Source organism: Mizuhopecten yessoensis, unplaced genomic scaffold (assembly GCF_002113885.1).
Source record: "Mizuhopecten yessoensis strain PY_sf001 unplaced genomic scaffold, ASM211388v2 scaffold5803, whole genome shotgun sequence".
NCBI lineage: Eukaryota > Metazoa > Mollusca > Bivalvia > Pectinida > Pectinidae > Mizuhopecten > Mizuhopecten yessoensis.
The window spans coordinates 509,266-529,629 of NW_018406231.1; the positions used below are offsets into that span (position 1 = coordinate 509,266).

At 35.0% G+C, this 20,364-nt stretch overlaps 1 protein-coding gene across 1 annotated transcript; it reads right to left on the reverse strand.

Annotated features, from left to right (window-relative positions):
- Positions 1-8,198: 8,198 nt before the first annotated feature.
- Positions 8,199-12,388, reverse strand: LOC110451123. The gene is made up of 4 exons (XM_021498984.1): positions 12,327-12,388; positions 10,917-11,054; positions 10,155-10,338; positions 8,199-8,336 (listed from the first exon to the last, which is right to left on the reverse strand). Exons 1-3 carry the CDS (start codon positions 12,364-12,366, stop codon positions 10,157-10,159), a joined length of 360 nt encoding a protein of 119 aa, XP_021354659.1. The 5' UTR covers positions 12,367-12,388; the 3' UTR covers positions 8,199-8,336; positions 10,155-10,156.
- Between the last annotated feature and the right edge of the window lie 7,976 nt (positions 12,389-20,364).

Sequence of the window (20,364 nt, forward strand, 5' to 3'; positions counted from 1 at the left end):
ACACCATTCAGTAATGCTTTTCCTTTTTTATCTTCAGTAAATGGTAAACAATAATTTTATGTTTCGTATCAATGAAATAAAACAAATTTGATAAGCAAAGTAGGTAATATCCTCTAAATTCTAGGAGTTACGCTCAATTACCTCCTCAGGGCCTCTGGAATATGTCATGATGAAATCGGAGGGATGTGGAGGATACAAGTGAACAAGTTTGATTCTTTGATGTACATCAAAAGAATCGCTCGGGAGAGTAACGGTAAAATTGACCTGCTTTGAAGTCGGGTGTCGCTCCAGCCTAGCGAGTGGTTGGGTCATTTCCCCTAAAACAGTTCAAGTAGCTGATCGCGTACCTTTTATTTTTTCATGACGTGGGGGTGCAGAGAACGTCTGTGATCATTAACCCTTGATTTTCCATGATGTTATATTTAATACGTTTCCGATCATGCGAAATGCATGTATTTCACACAAACTTTATTTATATTTCTATAATTATTCACGAAGATATGGATACCATATACAAAACGAGATCGTAAAATTCCGAGAAACCTCTTGAATATGAAATCAACTTAAACAAGTAAATACTATTGGTGAAAGGAGCTTGGGTATTACTATCAAGAAAGGGAAAGTAAACGATCCATATGTTGTTATCGTTAGCCTTATCATAGTATGCTGGTGTTGGCAATGCTGTAAGTATAGATTGAGGTAAGCCGCATGTGTTGGCAATGCTGTCGGTTAAAATTGAGGTAAAACGCTGGTGTTGACAATGCTGTAAGGTAAGATTGAGGTAAGACGCTGGTGTTGGCAATGCTGCGAGTTAAGATTGAGGTAAGCCGCTGGTGTTGTCAATTCTGTAAGTTAAAATTGAGGTAAGCCGCTGGTGTTGGCAATGCGGTAAGGTAAAATTGAGGTAAGCCGCTGGTGTTGGCAATGCTGTAAGTTAAGATTGAAATAAGCCGCTGGTGTTGGCAATGCTGTAAGTTAAAATTGAGGTAAAACGCTGGTGTTGACAATGCTTTAAGGTAAGATTGAGGTAAGCCGCTGGTGTTGGCAATGCGGTAAGTTAAGATTGAGGTAAGCCGCTGGTGTTGGCAATGCTGTAAGTTAAAATTGAGGTAAGCCGCTGGTGTTGATAATGCTGTAAGTTAAAATTGAGGTAAGCCGCTGGTGTTGACAATGCTCCTATTTTTATATAACTTTTACAAGAGTTTCTTCTTTAGCGTATTTTTTTACTGTTGATACGATCAAGTGTTGTAAATATCCAGTCCCTCTGATTTCTTTATATAAGGGCCTTTTTTACTTTGAATATCAATATTTTTTAAGTTTCTCTCCTTTAGTTAGAAACATATTTGTTTAAGTATTGACATGAATATTTTATTATGAGAAGTGAATATACGATTATAAAAATCAGGCTCCTGACAAAAATAGGGCTGTTGGGAGCGGCCAATTTATAGGACATTTTGTATATCCTTTTAGAGGTGCAGAAATGATCAGAATGTATCAGGAATAATGTCTACTAATTAGAATTTGAATAAAGCCGCAGTCAGGGGTAACAGCTAGGTTGTACAATTGTGTGATGATGCATCCAAGGAACACAGGGGGCGTACATGTGTTCAAATCGTTTGCCTCATTCCTACCAGGGTGTTAGGCAAAATAAGGGAAACAGCAATCATGTTTTCATGAAGCATGTTCAGTTGCTGTTTGTTAGGAACTGTTATGTTACGCGCTGTTCGGAGTCCAATGAACCGTCCACATCCTCTTATCTATGGATATCAGAAGAAACCAGATGGACTAGTGAATGTATCTCTGCCTCTTGATTTTAATTGTAAGTTGCTCATTTTTGTATCATTACAGGGTCAAATAATTGCTATCATTTTAGCGAAGCACAGGTAGGTTCACGTTAACGCAGTTGTAATTTACAAACTGTCAAATCTGCTTTAGGGACTTTAGCAACACTCCCCTTAAGACACGTCAAATGTTTATTGAAACACAAAAGCAGTATAAGGAGCATAATATGTTGTTACATGATTTATCCCTCGTGGACTTTCGTTACTTTAACAACATTTGATTTTGTAGACGACGTTTTACGGCTTACATGTTAAGGTATATGAGAGTGTGTTTCTAATGTATAATTACTTTGTATTGTCACATTCTTAGCAAGATTTAGTTTGGTTATTTGACATTTCTGCTGTTGAAAAATCGGGTTTGCCTACCAGTAAAACACGCTTTTATAATCGACAGAGGCAAAATGCTATATTTTTAAATCAGTGTCAGGTAGTTGATCATGTTATGAGAGCCGAATAGAATATATATATATCACCCAAACCTTGATGTCGTTCCGGACTGTAATTACCATTATCTAATAAAACTAAAACGATCAAAAATAATAACAAAGAATACCCGATGTGACAGTGCTTCTTGTTCATTGAGTAAATTGTGTGTGGCTAGGTTATTATATAATCATTAACAGTGATATGTTTTCTCGAAACCTATATCATCACTTTCTGTATTTATCTAACAAACCTCTCACTGTTTTCATACCAGCTATTTCATAAAATCAAAACATATTTGTTAAGTGGCATACAAATGCTAGATGACAGAACTATTTCGGCATTTACAGAGCATTGTGATGACAGAACTATTTCGACAATTACAGAGCATTGTGATGACAGATCTATTTCGACAATTACAGAGCATTGTGATGACAGATCTGTTTCGACAATTACAGAACATTGTGATGACAGAACTATTTCGACAATTACAGAGCATTGTGATGACAGATCTATTTTGACAATTACAGAGCATTGTGATGACAGATCTATTTCGACAACTACAGAACATTGTGATGACAGAACTATTTCGACAATTACAGAACATTGTGATGACAGAACTATTTCGACAATTACAGATCATTGTGATGACAGAACTATTTTGACATTTACAGAGCATTGTGATGACGGAACTATTTCGACATTTACAGAGCATTGTGATGACAGAACTATTTCCACATTTACAGAGCATTGTGATGACAGAACTATTTCGACATTAACAGAGCATTTTGATGACAGAACTATTCCGACATTAACAGAGCATTGTGATGACAGAACTATTTCGACATTTACAGAGCATTGTGATGACAGAACTATTTCGACATTTACAGAGCATTGTGATGCCAGAACTATTCCGACATTTACAGAACATTGTGATGACAGAACTATTTCCACATTTACAGAGCATTGTGATGACAGAACTATTTCGACATTTACAGAGCATTGTGATGCCGAGTCTGGCCATTGCCTTCGTGTCAAACGTTATCAACGGCGGATTGCACGCGCTGTTTATCATTGGACTGCATTTTGGTATCATGTGAGTAAAAACCTTGCAACCAAAAAGAGAAACACGTTCTTGGTAAATGAATCGATATCATTTTTCTTAAATCCTTGTTTGTTATTTCTTAATTACTTCAATTAAGGGGAATTTACTACAATGAAGGTAATCAATAGTAATAATTTATTTTTGGAACATAAACCGGAATTTTATGTGTATTATTATTAAGGAAAATTAGTTTTAAACAGGCAAAAACCTCATTCTATATCTGTATATTTATCTTCAATTAAAAGTGGAATCAACAAAAATGCTTCCCGTAACAAAACTTACTAACGTGTCCAGTCTGTAACTTATAGCATTGAATGTATAAAAATACCGTCAGTGTTGTTCGTGTTTGTTTATGTTAACAGGGGAGCGGCTTTATCTGTGGCTCTGACACAGTGGACGATCGTACTATTCAACGTCATTTACATACTGACCAAGGGAAGACATAAGGCGACATGGGATGGTAAATACAATGGATGTGCACAATCTCATACATGTTCAATGACTTTGTATTAACAATAGTGTGCTACTGTACTGTTCCTGTTGAGCTACCCAAACAATAACGGAAATATCTAGGGGTTTACCATTAATGAAACTTAAACATGCTTTAGTGTTTTAAATGTCGGAAAGTGAAAAAGGAGAGTAGGCATTGCTTAACATTAGCCAAACAATAGAGTTATCAAGTGTAATAACGACAATGGACTTGGTAAAGTAAAATTAATACCGAAGCATTTACACACATGGACAGAATCGGAACTCACATTCTACGCGAAAAGGGCACCAACACAAAGGAACTAACTTCTGACAGCCCGCTAGATCCTAGAAATTGATTTCATTTGAAGCAATTTCTCCGATCATCTTGTACTTTTATATGTATACTTGATTTTGTTTTAAATACCTCTGCCTCATTTTGAATTGTTATGGACTGCTTGTATGTTTGTTTATAAGGATGGAGTTTGGAGAGCTTCAACGAATGGGGAAAGTTCTTTTCTCTGGCATTACCTGGTCTCTTTATGGTCTGTTTAGAATGGTGGACTTTGAAATTCTCTTCTTCGTTGTTGGTTTGTATAAATGCAGGGGTATTATCTATAAATTTGCATAAAATGTTGAAATATTTTTCAGAGTTTTTGTATATTCTTGTAAGCGTTTTATTCTTTTACGTCCAAATTCATTCATTTTATATTCGTGTATGTTCATTTAAGATTAAATTACATCACAATGAAGTATTACGTTTATCTAAGCATCGGACCTCTATATTAGCACAAGGGACCGCAGACAGGGGCTGATATGGGTCGAGGGTTGATACGGGGTAGGATTCCAATAGCATAACCCTTTCATCATACGTTACAAAATAATAAAAAGAAATAACACAAATCAATGGAGATTGTGGCGTGATTTTAATGAAATATGTTGAACCTAATAATCTGAGATATGTCTATACACGGCATTCATTTGATAAAAAGTGCTACTGGAAGTGATCTTACAATACTTCGATGTGTTTAGGTACACTTGGGGTAGTACCCCTGGCCAGCCATACGATAGCCTATAATATGGCAGCATTAGCGTTCATGGTAAGTACAGACAAGCTCGAAACAATAAAAACATAATGAAGAATGGAAATTCAAAAGTCATGCCAAAGGGCATACTATAACTATCAAAAAACATATTATTTGAATATGTTCATTATTTTGTTAACGTGATATGTAGATAAATGGTTCTGAGTAATTAATTAAGTAAGACGATCGAAAGAGGCGATCTTCCAAATAATTTGAACGTCATCTTTTAATCTCTATTAATCATAGTTAGCTTATAAATACAAAACAAAACTGACCACGTGACTGCTGACGATTGGTTTCCAGAGTATAAGTAGCTTAAGGAGGAGAAAACTTGTGTGATTGTCAGAAAATACACATTATGTAGTTATTAAGTTACTTCCATGTATAACATAGGTACAATCGTAAAAACAGCATACATTATTATCATTAAGAGAAGTTCTACTTATTTGCGAGGCGCATTGTATCTCATCTGTAATCCCACTTAAAACGTTACCGTTCATTTGTGTGTACACGGAGTCTTGTCCGAACAACTCCTTCAGTTTTATCCAAATTTCGTCAAAATGTCATGAAATCACCACACTTGTTATGCAACTATGCTTATATGTTATCTGTTTATTTCGTTGCGAGGTATGCCCTATTACAAAAATAGCAATTATATACTTTATATAATTGTATGTACCCTTCTTCTTTAAGTTATGGAAATATATATTTCTCTTTCAGTTATGTTAGCCGTGGCTATTGGTCTTCTGACATTAGCAGTGAATGGTGTTCTTCCCTTATTCTTCACTACTGACCCGTAAGAACATTTAAAATCGTTGTGTTCTTTTTCAGTTGAGACTCAATTATCTAGCCATTACTTATCCAGTTGATCTTATACACACAATTGTTGTAGTTACCCAGCCTTCTATATCAAGTCATTTTGACTGGGAATTTAAGAGTCTGAATATATGAAGCTCACCTGAATGTCTCATTTTAATTGCTATCTTTATTTCTGAAGACAGCATATAAAAAACATTTATTCGTGCATCCTTATCCACATAAAACAGTTTTCTTGTATGTTTAATGTTACATTAAGACAAGAGCATACGTTCGTTTTGTCCTTGATTTTATGTTTTGAATTTAAGGCTAATTGCATGTAATGTTAATCTTCCATTTTTCGCGTCAGTAAATTTTTGTCATTTTTAGATCGTCGAACAAAATCTGCAAAGAACATTATTCAATCAAACAACGTGTTATATCTGAGAATTAATATCAGAGCTCCTAATGTGGCAACATCAACATTTAAATCAAGAGGTTTCTGTAAAATCAATAGATAATGTATTTGAAAGATGAAAAAACAAATGTGACTGATAATCTTTTCAGATCGGTTATTAAACTTGCATCTAAGTTGCTGATGGTCTCGAATTATTCAGTCATTTGCGTTAACGTCGCCATACTGTCGAAGAGGTTACAAGCCTAATGCGTCATAGTGCTGCTCATATGTATGATAAATCGTGTGATATGAGGCAAGTGGTTTATATATCTAGCACTTTGTATACGTACTTGCCTGTCCACGTGATTGCAAACGATGTTTAATCTTAGGTTATGCAACATGTGATGATGTCCATTGGCTCTTTAAATAAATTGTTGTCCATGTTTTAAACATGCTTTTTTTAAATCGACCGGCATCATCGATATTTAACAAATACAATATAAACACAAACTTTCTGAAGTATTATGGTATCCTGTCAGCTCTTAGAAGATATATTAATCAAAACAATATCGGGCATAATACCAATGTAGGCTTAGTGTATCCAATGATGCCCCTTAATTTGGAAATGTTTTACAAAAACACTAAAGGAGCTAAGGACTTCTATGTAATACTTTCTGAAAATAAGATTATTCAACTGGTAGGAAGAAATGGGGAGAAATATTTGACATTAGGGACAATAAATGGGGATTTTTTTTATCAAATTCTATTTCGCACAACTACTAATACAAAACTCCAATTGCTCCAAGTAAGAATTCTCCATCATATTTTGACAATAAATATATACCTATGCAAAGCCGGCCTCTCTAATAATCCTTTATGTGTTTTTTTGCAATATAGATAGGGAAACAATAATTCATACATTATGGAAGTGTGCCATCGTACAAAATTTCCTACACAGAGTAGAAACACTACTAGAAGTTTTAATTATCCCATTTTCTTTTAATAAGGAATCCTTCCTTTTCGGAATAGTGTCACAGTCAGGAATAGGCAACAGACCAGATAATGAAATTTTAATTATGATCAAACACTATATTTATAAAACAAGGTGCCTTCAAAACACTTTGTCAGTAAATGCTTTCATTAACAGCATAAAAGACCATCATTCTGTACAAAAATATATAGCAAGTTGCAAGGGGGACTATTTTGTAAGAAAACTGGAAAGAGATTGGAAAAAATGGAATAACCTCCTGGAATTATAAGCCGAAAATGAAATCATTTAATATCATCAAGTCGGTAGATACAATACAACTCCTCCCACAGTTCTCATTTTATATTTTGAAAATACACTGATGCACATACATGTAGCCAGCACACACTAAGTTTGCACAAGGGCTTTATCTCTTGTTCTGTATGCTTTTTAAAGCAGTTATTTACCTGTACCTGTATTGAATCTTGCCTGAACTTGTCCCTTTTTTTGTGAATTTAAGTTGAAGTTTCTGTCTGAACTTATTAAAGTTTATCTCTATTATGATATAAATATATTTTGTCCTGGGTATAACCCTAATTTCCCGGCCACTTTTTTTTTTAGGAAACTTGGTATAATTTACCCAAGGGTAAATGTATATGGCTGTATTTACTTGCAGTTTAAAGCCGAAGGCACCTTGCTTTGAACTAATACTGAAGATTGTCTTATAATCTTATTCTAAACACAAAGTTCTGTTTATTCTTGAGCTGCAGTGCAAAAACCAGATTCTTCTTTTCTTCCTTTTTCTGTTGACTTTCTCAATTTTTCTTTGATATTTTTCTTCTTCTTTTCTATTATCTCTCTCTCTCTCTCTCTGTTCTCATAAAGGCAATATATGTGTACATGGGTACCATTACATGTACTGGTGTCAAGTATATCAATTGATATAATCCTTGCGACAATGAGAAGCTCTACAAAAAATTGTTGTTCCAAACTGTGTCATGAACAACATATTTGAGACATTTTAATTTGAACTGATCTGCTATATGTCCCAACCGATTGCCTCGTTCTTGTTGAACGATTTCTATTGAAGTAATGACAACTTAATATTGTATTTCATTTAATTTATTTTATTTCATTATGGCACTGTTATAATACACTGACTATTATATGATTTCTATACTTTCCATTTCGTAGGCTCAGATTCGAGCAGGGTTGGTGGATAAAGAAGGCGCTGTATCATCAGGTGAGTACTGCTCTACAATTTACAAAAAGACGAATAAGTACTTGTATATATATGTGTATAATCATAAAGGTAAACAAAGTTCCTTTTTTCGTTTCACAAAGGTTCCATTAAAATGCCAGGTCAAAATATGGGGATATTTCTTTATATAACCAAGATATGTAGGATTACATATACTTGAAATAGTTTTTTTTTACTAATAAAACAAAAGAATAGACAACATGTTGAGTGTGTCTCATTCCATAAATATTAAAATGTTTGATTTCCCTTTCGAGTGTTTAATGAGATTAAAGAGCCAATAAAATGGAGTTAAATTTAAATTAGCTGTTTTAGATTAGATTTTTTAGTGGTCTTACACTGCATTTATAATCTCGTATATTCAACAATTTAAACGCTGCTTCATGTTTATTAAATGCAAAGCTTACGTTTATAATGGATTTATGATTTTTCCTATTATTACAGAATCATGTGTAAGTGATGTGATAAAATAAACATTTTGGGGATGTCTAACTATTTGTTTACGTGTTGAAGACGACATTCCATATATAAGAATAGCATTGTTTTGAGAGTGACAATAGGTGCGTGTTGTGTAAATAGAAAGATGACGCGTTTATATACTATAGTTATTGGACTGGCATGCGTGTGGTATACACTATATACTAGTTAACTGTGATTATATACTATAGTTATTGGACTGACATTTGTGTGATATACAGAATATACTTGTCAACTGTGTTTATATACTATAGTTATAGTGCGTGTTGTGTAAATAGAAAGATGACATGACGTGAATTTTACTGCGATGCACTGCGTGTCAGAAAACCGAGATCTTAAACCATTTTTATCGTAAACCGAATGTACAACTATTCTTAAGTTAGCGTACTATCTTTGATATGCAAGAAGCGGATCACTATTTTCCAGAACAAATGACTGGACACGACTTAATGAAAAAATTGCAATATTACAGGCTTACAAATATATTTTCTATGTTTCGAAATAAATCTTTATTTAGTTAACAGAACGAAAATATACTAAAGCTTTCATTTATTTGTAAATTGTCGCAGTACCTGGTGGAAAGATCACGTAAATCTCCCTTTGACGTAACTTTGGGAGAGTTGTCAAGTGTCAAGTCGAAATAAAGTTTTGAACTTCGGCAAAATAAGAAGGCCGTCAGCTTCGATAACGGAACATGTGATTCTTGCGACTGAGTTTTGAATCCGATGGTTATACTTACTACAAAAATGTAAAACTTTTGACTAATGCCGTAAACGGTACACAATTGTCAAGTTACTATAGGATTTGTACACATAGTTATAACTAAACAAGCTTATAAAACGACCAATAATACGACGATATAAAACAACAAAAGCATCATGGTTCATCAAAAGTGTCGGTGTATGGTTGTTTGTCATAAGTGTATCATACAGAAATAAATACAACAAAGATATTATACATAACTAAAAAACAGCGTCATTATAGACTGATAAAGGTCTTTCACGATGTTTCTCAGCTAGTTGTAAACTTCCTATATTCAACTGTTTCACACACATTAGACCATTCAAGGAATTAATAAAAACATGAACGATCTATAATTGTGACGAGTATGAATAAAAATAACATATAATAATAACTAATTAAATCCCATCCACCTGTTTAACGTTTCGTCTGAAGTAGTGTTGTCGCCCTGATAACAATGAGGGAAAGGTTTTTTTCTGATTTAACTGCGTTGTGTTTAATCTTTTTAGAAATTATGCTCACCATGACTTTAATGTATATATATAGAAATTGTTGATGATTTTTAGTGTGACAAGTCTAATTGATAAAACGACCTACCTCTATTGATGTCCTCCACCATGAGGAGGGTGGGAAGGATGGTCTGGGTGTGGAGGGTGAGTGAACAGTCCATGGTTGTGTCCCTTGCCCTCACAGCGGCAGGTCTCGTCCACACAATGTCTCATAGTGTTGTCACAGTTCATCTGCACCGAATCCATCTGGCAGTCAGTCCTGGTACTACATGCTTGAAACAGTGATCAAAAGTTAGTTGTCGGTATGTAACATGCACTATTATATTAAGAAACTTCACTCGAAGGCTTGTTCCAAATTCTTTTCAAATTGAGGCATTAAAGCATTGTTATGCAATTGTATAGAATGCAACAAGGTTATGACACTGTTGCCCTTTTGCAACATTAACAGCCAGAAATGCGTTGAACATATTCCAGCTGACGGGGAGGAGGAGGATATTCAATGCATTTTCAACTTTACCGTCAATGGAAAGGTATCGATGTTTTCAGTTTCATGACACAATTTAAACGTATTATAAACAGAAAAAAATAGAAAAAAAACAACAGAAAGAAAAAAAAATGAAAAAACAACAGAAAGAAAAAAATAGTTTTCCTAAGAATTAACAATGTCGGTACATCACAGCATCAAGTAAATAGTCTGACATCATGTCGTGTATTTAAATCATGGTAAAAGTCAAACGTAACTCAACCATTCCCCAAATATTTTGTGCACATGCATTGTATGGTATGACATCAACACATTCTGAATACTCCAAACATGTATAAATTATGTATCTATATGTGGTATACTTACCAACGTTGTGCATATCCTGCTGAACGCACGTGCACAAGTGGTTTCCAGAGATCTCGACACATTCGACCATACCGCTTACACACGTAGTGTCCTTACACTCATCCTTGACCATGCAAACCTCGCCGTACACAGCGGCCGCTACATGAAGTTGAAAGAGAAATAGATCATTCTAAAAATGAATTAAATTAAAGCAACTTCTAACTGCTAATCATAATAAACCTCCCGACCTTTATAAAAAGGACTAATAATCAAAGATAAACGCAACACACAAACAGATGATAGCACCTTTGAAATTTGTTAATCGATAGAGTATGCCAAACGAACATTTCGTATATAGTTTGCATTATAAACGTTTTGAATTCTGTTTTATAACGTGGCAATAGGTACCAATCAAAGATAACGCATTTAGCATTAATAAACTAAACAAGGTTATCATGTGGAATAATGAGCCAAGTAACATCCTCCGGAACTAAAAATATACAAATAATAATGTAGGTTTTAGTTCACTAAAAAGTGAAATCAACAATAATCTTCATATATACATGCACTTGACAGACTCTCCCCATACCAAACAGAGCACATATCCTTCTAGTATAACAATAATGTTTTAGTGATAACAGAATTTACCAATGTTTACACCCACTCTTCGATATGTTAGCTCACAAAATCAATTAAAGCACATGTTTAATTATAACATTATTAAGTGAACGGTGTGCACTTTGTGTAGATTTCAAGATATCTATGTTTTATACTCAAGACACACAAGGTGTGTTACAAGAGGTCAACATCTTAATACATTTCAATTATATACTACTCACATTTTGCTAAGGATTACTTTTATTTTGAAAAAGTAAATGTCATATACGTCGAGCCGTCAGGATTTCTATTTTCAAAGGAACATATATGTTCTACCACATTTTACATGATACTGAGAATGTGAACAATAACTGATGTTATTTTTTTTTTATTTGTGTCACCAAAATGCAAACATACTGTTTAGTAATAAAAAAAAAAAGCTGTTTTAGTGTTAGGTTTGTGTTTTTTGTGGATAGTTTGAAGTTCACGCTGCCACAACTAGAAGAACCAAACTGCATATGAATGAAATAGTATGCCATTAGTTATGTGTCATCCCAGCAGGATAATCGCTTTATTACGATTAACGTTTTACTAATGTTTTTCTTGTATTCAAACTAATGGCTGCATTAACAACAACAGAAGTCGTGTTAAATCAATGATTGTACTAAAAAGTGGTTTAACTATCAACACTGACCGGTTGTACTTAAGTGAGCTACTGCTGACTGTGGAGCTGTGCAAGATGAACTATGTTGATTGCAAATTATTATATTATACAAACTTTATAAAAGTTGGCATTGTAACTCTCCAAGCTGAATCACGTAATTTTACACTTACCAATGACGCCTACGAAAACCAAAGCGAAGGTGGAGTTCATTGTCTGTCCGGAGTCTTTGAGATCTGGTGTTTTGCACGACTGACCTTTGTCCTTATATACTAATCCGCTACGTAACATAAGCACGTATCGTTATGATATAACAACTGCCAGCTAGCTCAGATCGTGGTAGAATGGCACGATCTGAGGGTTACCAAACACAAACGTGACGCCTCTTCTATCAATTCGGACAACTTAGCAGATTTTAGTTTTAATACAGTTTTGACGTCAGATTACTAGCATACTAGAGACCAACATGTTTGAAATCCAATTAGGTCTTAACCACTGTTGAAAGAGAGTGAGAGGGGGATGCATAAAAACCGTTAAAATGACCATTAAAATCATGATTTCTTTTGTAAGATTTGTGGAGATATACTTTTCCGTTGATGAGATATAAGTCACGATTCACTACCGAGGACTGATTGAGTAAACATTTTCAAATGAAAATGTTGTGTATCATGTTTAATTCCAGTATAAGTTTCGAAACATCTTTAGGGCAAAGGTGTATGACCTTAGTAATAGTCTGACCTGACCTGATTAATAGTCTGTAGGGGAATGTTTAGGAACATGTTATATTTATTGACTATGGATTTTTTTCCGGAACATGTTAAGCAATTAATTGAATATTAAAGCAGAATAATAATAAAACAAAAGACAAAGACGTATATATAAATAGGTTTGTTGGGTCTAATGCATGGAAAATTGGTACTTTCTCCCCATCAATGTAGCCAGGGGAAAACAAAATAAGAAACATGTCCTTTAATGATAATGATAATAACAATGTGTTTGTTTTGTTCAGGTGCTTCCTCCATTGTCTTGATGAGTAAACTTCATGGCAGTAAGACAAGGTTAATCGATGACGAATCGCTCACCACTAGAGGAACACAATGCTATGGTGTACTGTCGAATCACGAGTATATCTCACCGCCTGGTGAGAAGCAAGAATATTCGTCAATGTCGAACTCAGACATTCCTAACCAACAGCCGAAAGTCGCCGACAAAAACGATGACTATCACAAACTACCGAATTCATCCCCGAGTTGGAAGAGGACATTGACATACAGAGTTATTTTAGTGTTCGTTTTTGTAGCCATTTTAGTCGTCGGAATTGTGATAAAACTGCACGTTGACCAATTTGTGGACACTGATGAAAAACTGTGTAGTGACAACAATGATATAAACTGTGTTCCTGGTGATCTTGACTTTCTTAATCTTGATGAGATCAAGAAACAAATGTTTGGTAAAAATCGTCCTCAGACATTTTGTTGACGTGTTTATGGAAACAACAGAATATGAAGCCAGATACACGGTAACCGATTGTGGTCGAACATACACAACATCAATACCATGCATTGTGTCCCGGGCTTCCGTGGAATAATATTTGTGATGTTTTACCACGGCCTTCGTTAGTCTAATCTCCAGCCATGAAGTATAACGAACATAGTGTCATATTATTTATGAGTCCAGTAAATTGGTATGGTTGTACTGTATTCTTGAAAAAGATGCAAATTGTACTCGCATGATATATTTAAGAATATATAATCGGGTGATAATACCAGAAGAAGAAGGACCGAAATCGGATCACGTATATACAAATATAGTGAAAGTACTGATAAATCTCTGCTTTGTCATGATACAGTTCAAGTATTTGTATGACGCAGACGTAGAGCGCATACTCATTACATACAAGATTCTGAATGTACAAGCAATATCGATGTCCTGTCTGGGACCGGTTCAAAATCTTTTAATTAAAAACAAAACTGTGCTTGTCCACGACAGGAGCTTAGATAATTGTACTCAACAAGTAATGTCGTCATAAGATAAGATTCATTTACAAAATGCTTACATCTCCATCTTATTATTGAAAACATGTGATGACTACTCGTTCATTACCTAACACAATCTAATTGTGCATGTATTGGATTTGCCAGAATTGTTTACTGTGTATGAAGAAGCATATGACTTACTAAGTATTAGAACAGTAAAAAAAGGAAAAAAGGAAAACGAGTTATCAGATGTCATAGAGTTGCACTTTATGAAAACAATGGTCAATCCAATAGATATTTCTTTGAAAGAAGGGTTTGGCCCCATGCTCAGGCACTATCGCATCAAGATTTTGTTGTACGTTACAACGAAATATATAAACTGCAAATGATTTCATTTGTCTAAAATATATGACGCGACGAACTTATTTAATAAAAAGACAACTTCAAGAAACCAAGTTAGATGTGTGACCATCATAAGCCCGTATATTTGACTTATTTCCGGCTTCCGAGTGATTCGGTTGCAAAATGTAACGATCAGCAGCGAAATGCTTAATTTGAGAAAAATGAAAATTAACAGGTCGCGTTATAAAAAGAATGTCATTCGTTTCCCTGCATACTGGATTAATGATACTCGTTTGGAATGTTTCAGTTTTCTCTCCTGCAAAGAAAACAAGCAACAACAACAACAAAAAACAACGTTTTATGAACCTTATATAAAGTGTAACTCATGGGAGGTTATAAATGACAACATTTGTAATGACGGATTTAAAAAAATATATAAAAAAAATCTGTGTCTACAGGGAGTCAAGGTCAGAATTGTACTTGATAGTAAGCAAGCGAGCACTACATCATAATATGGATCCCTTCTCCTCTTGTTCAAAACTAGCCATGGTCATTTCTTTCGAAAAATAAAACCTGAAAGTGTGATTTCCCAGAAAACTACAGACAAACTATTACTACACAGTGAGCTTATGCCGTACTGTGGCATCATTTGACTGTATTTCTCAAAGCGATTGGTTCTCCTGGACTAAGAAGATTATCAGGTGGTGGGGGTTAAAAATTGTACAACTGCATGGGTTGTCATCCCCCACCTCCCCCATGGAGGACCATAGAGAAATTTGTCCATTATGCTTGAAGTGACATCTCCTCTGGAATTATAAAATGAAAACAGAAATGAAAACAGGAATTATAAAATTACCTGAGAAGGTTTGAAAAAATCCTCAGGTAATAGGGATTCAAAATTGTATTAATTTAGGGGCTTACACCCCCGAGGACGGGGACTGAGAAAGTACGGAATTACACTGAATAACCCTAGTATACGGAATTACACTGACCAACATTAAAAATAGTGGTTATTATTCCCTGTTTAACTTTCAGCATAGATGGTAATGTCAACAACTGGTTAACTCGTTGTCAGTATAATGTGACCGGGCGGAATGCTGTACTTACTGCCTTAGGCATCAGATGATCTGCGCTATCACAAGGAGGCAAGTACACCAATATACCCTGTCTCCGGCACACATACACACATGCACGCTTACATTACACACATGGAGCCACGTCCTTCACTGACCTTAGCTGCTTATAGGACGTTAAACATTTATAAAACCAAACCAAACTGACCAATCTTAAAGTAAGAGTTATTTTTTCCTATATTTCGATATTGTTTTCATAGGAGGAGACTGGGAAATGAAGACAGACGTTCAAAATACCATCAGGAAAGCTGATACAGAATCGGCACCTGCATGGACCCAACGGTGTGTCCTACAAGGTATATATGAACTGTCTGATGTTACTGAGAAGACTGTGCCAATTTCTTGATATCTCTAGCATGTGAACTCTGCAGAAAACCCGCCAAACTTGCGCATGTGCTATCATCTTGCCCGGTTGCCCTTACAGATGACAGGTACACATGGTGCCATCAGGGGCGGATCCAGGAATTCCTAAAAGGGGGGAGCCGATACATTTTTCTCAATAGTCAACGGTGTGCTGCCGAAGGCAGCACCCCGAGCGCGTAGCGCGAGGAGGGGGAGGGTACGGGAGGGGGTCATCCCCCTCCTTTAAGGGGGGGTTTGGGGATCACCCCCCAACAAATTGTATTTTCTAGAACGTTTCAGAAGCGATTTCCCGTATTCTGAGGATTGTTTTTATGTTTAATTAAAAAGAAGAAAAAATAACATATTTTAAGTATGGCCCAAAGACTATTTTTGTGTACTGGAATTTTTTTTATAGTTTCGGTTCAAATTCTCTATCAACAGCGTGTTTTAGAAGTCAGATGGTATTATTATAGGGGCAACCTGGTGATGACAGTTGTATGAATCCACAGGGGGCTTGTTCATTATTACCTAATTTGGCGTCCCGCCCGCAAGGGGGATACGAGAGGTCCACCGTCAAAAAATAACTGTAGGGACGCACAATATCTAGTCTTCAGACATTGTACCTACAGTACAATACTTCATGTAATAGTTTGTCGTACACAAGAACAAATAACACCATAACATCGTTGCTGTTTGATTAATGAGTTACGCATGGCATCACTAAGTTGCTAAACAAACGGATATGTTCAAATCAGTGCGACACCAAAGGCCACTAGCTATATAGTCTCGCGTTTTATAATTGTTGACTAATTCACTAGTGTAGACAATGATATATCTGAAATGTCCACGCTGATTAACTCATGTAAGGGCGTGCATATTACCAACAGTGGTACATTTGCTAAGTTATCTGGTTAAAATGGTATAACTTAGGAGGCACATACGCGTCACCTTTAAATTACAGCATATCATCTCATTCTGGTACGTACAACTTATTACTACGGACACAATAGTATGCTGTGTGAAGATACTTTCTTGTACCACAATGAGATATTATGTTGTACATACAAGATAGTTAAACAGTTCCAACACTATATATAATACCAAAATAATTGAATGGATATGTTTAGTCGATTATACATAATATTGTCAGCCGAAAAAAACCTTTATCGTTCTTGTATAATGATATGATTAATATCGCCCGGGCGGTTGAGAAGGTTACAATAAAAAGTATTAATTTTCAGATCATCTATAACAAGCGGTCAATAAAATAATTATGCAACTTATGCTAGTATATTTCCGCCGAGCGTTGCAAGTTGCAACTTGGGGTTTTGCGGAGGTGGTAAAATAAAAAACACACTTTAGGGTCAAGATACAAAGTAGACGAGCGTAGCGATACAACACATATTGTCTTAATAAAATCTACGCCAAGTCAACGAAAGCCCTTCGAAATATAGTAAAAATATCAGATAACGGAAACCCACAATATTTGCTAAGATGCCGTATGGGATGTGTGGGGCGTAGCCCCCGATTTTTTTATACAAGCTCCGTGCATTATTTGATGCATTTCAAAATGTTAATATATTCCCATTCCCGGCCGATCAGACCATTTCGGGCCGGCCCGGAAAAGGTCATTCCGCCGCCCATAGGGGGGCCGGGGGGCACCCCCCTAAATCCGCGCCTGGCCATGACCAGGCTTCGGTTTCACAAACGTACTTGAGGCCGCTCAGCGTCCGTGTGTCGTTATCACAAACTATAAACTTTGCTGAAAAAAGCCAAAAAGCGGAGACTACGCAAGACTGCTCTTGGGTAGTCTCCGCTTTTTGGCTTAAAAACGAAACTGTTTGCAATAAAATGGCAGGTGTTGGAGACACACACAATCTTTACTAAACAATTATGCAGGTAAACCATATATATTGTCAATTTATTTGCCATTTGTTGAAAATTCAGTCGTTTAATTAAACCGTGAAATGAGTCTGAGATGACTGGGGTCCGAATACGACAGCCCTGGGCCCGAGTGCGATTTGAAATATAAATAATCGATGCGTTATAGTTTCCTCTAAATCTTTTTCGTTAACGGAATCTTTTTGACCACACAGGTTACAAATTAATCTTTATTTTCATCATAGGAGCTTTCTAACACCTTGGCCTCTCCTAAACTCGAAAACTAACACGTTTGTAGCATGTTCTGATATATTTTGAGTGAAGTCAATTTATTTGCCATTTTGTTAAAAACAGTGTGATGGTACTTAAAAAACTGTTACGAAGATTGTATCTCTTTTTCGCTTAATGATATTGAATTCTTTCAAAATTATTTCAGCGTAAACATGTTGACACACAACAGGTGCGAAAAACTGCAGTCTTGATACGAGAAATGTAGAATCATAAAAGTTCCGTTGTCAACAGATCGTTTGTAATAGTTTGACTGACTGGAAAACTGCATTAACAAATCTGACAAATAATTAGAAGCTAGATTGTTTCTAATCTTGTAAAATAAAACAGCTACATATATTTTACTCTGTTTCGGAAAGATAGCCAATTCAATTCACGAAACATGTCCTGGGATGGTGTAAGCATTGGTTTATGCAAAATAAGTATCGCTACTCTTTTCATTAGTTTGTTAATTCTCTCAGAAAATATTTTGCTACAATTTCCCCAAATAGTTAAACTATAAACTATTATAGGAAGAGTATATTCGTTTACAAAAAGCAGTTTGGCATCTTTGTATTTATCTAATCTCCTGAGCAAAGATATTTTAACAGCAATATTAGAACAAATTTTATCTACATGTTCATTCCAAACAATATTTTTATCAACATTAAGTCCTAATATTCTTTGGAATGTTACAGGGTAATTAGAGCAGCCATCGTGTGTTAGTATCAATTCCCTTTCTTTCATTTCATCCGTAGTTTTGTTGAGATTTAAAAACAGGTTATTATCAACACACCATTATTTAGTACATTTCAGGTCTTCTCTTTCAACCACTTTTAAGTCTGAATTGGCGATACTAAGAGATGCATCATCAGCATACATGTCTGTATCTGAATGAACATTGTACAATGACAAATCATTAATGTAAAGTATGAATAATAGTGGTCCTAAAACAGATCCCTGAGGAACACCAGATTTCACCTTATTAGGTAGAGGATATAGTTCCACACCAAAACTTTTGCTTTCTTTTGTCCAGGTATGAGGTAAACCAGGAATTTCAAGGGTTTTTTAACATAGTGTTATGATCGACCAGGTCAAAAGCTTTTTAGAAATCAAGAAACAACGTTCCAATAAGTTTACCGTCAGCAATATGTTTTCGCCATTTATCTATGAGATATGTTATCGCTGTAATACATCAATGATTTTCTCTAAAACCTGACTGCGTTTCATGAATTAATAATGGTTAAGAAAAGAAAACAATTGTTTTGAGACATGCCTTTCAAAAATCTTTGACAATGTAGGTAATATCGATATCGGTCTGTAGTTGGTCAAGTCATCTTTGTCACCACCTTTATATATAGGGGTTACCCTAGCTTCTTTTAATTCATCAGGAAATATTCTGATATTTTCATTTTCATTGGTGAATGCTACTTTGACTTCATCAAGTTTTGGTTGAAGATGACAAATATTTGAAAGACATGTGCTTATTCCTATTTTTGTTAACCCAAATGTGTTATCTTTAGTTATCCTATTTGGAGATTTACTTGGAGTAATTGTTTCATATAAAGTTGTAGCAGTTTTTGGCACAAAACCAGATTGAGAAAAATGGATTAATCATATTATTTTTGTTATCACATTCAAAACATACCAAAATATGTAAATATTAGTAAGAATAATGAAAGGCCACTGTACGCATATGTTATCTATATCTTTGAACAGAACTTGCATCTATAAAACTTTATTACAACAAATACAAATATAAAACAATCATACTGCTACATTGCTACATTAATTTTGACATATTTCATGATTGATTTAACTCTGAAGATTGTATCAAAAAAGAAAAAAAGAGAAAAAGAAAAATGCTTACAACTCCAATCATGTATCCATATTTAGCGTTCTGTCAATGAAATTCCCTTTTTAAATTACCATAATCTTATATAAAAAAAGCATGTAAGTTTTCCATTCAGTAATTGTAGGGGTTTTCCTCCTTCATTTGCACAAATATATGTAATATTTTAATATTAAAATCAAGATTTTTTTTCATTTTCAGTTTCAGTTTCAAAAACACCAAACAACATGATTACTGGGTCTCTTGCTAAGTCCATTTCATATTGTGACCTCAAGAGATACATAAAGGATGACCAAAGAGATTGTACATGACAACATTCCCATACTAAATGTATTAATGTTTCTCTTCCCTCACCACAGAATGTACATCTTTCTGTTTCACTCAATTTCTGTACATCTTTCTGTTTCACTCAATTTAC

Coding starts and splice junctions, on each gene's coding strand:
- LOC110451123 (XM_021498984.1), bottom strand. CDS start 12,366: ATGAACTCCACCTTCGCTTTGGTTTTCGTAGGCGTCATTG. Junction 11,055..12,326: donor GGTTTTCGTAGGCGTCATTG/GTAAGTGTAAAA, acceptor AACTTCATGTAG/CGGCCGCTGTGTACGGCGAG. Junction 10,339..10,916: donor GCAGGATATGCACAACGTTG/GTAAGTATACCA, acceptor CACTGTTTCAAG/CATGTAGTACCAGGACTGAC.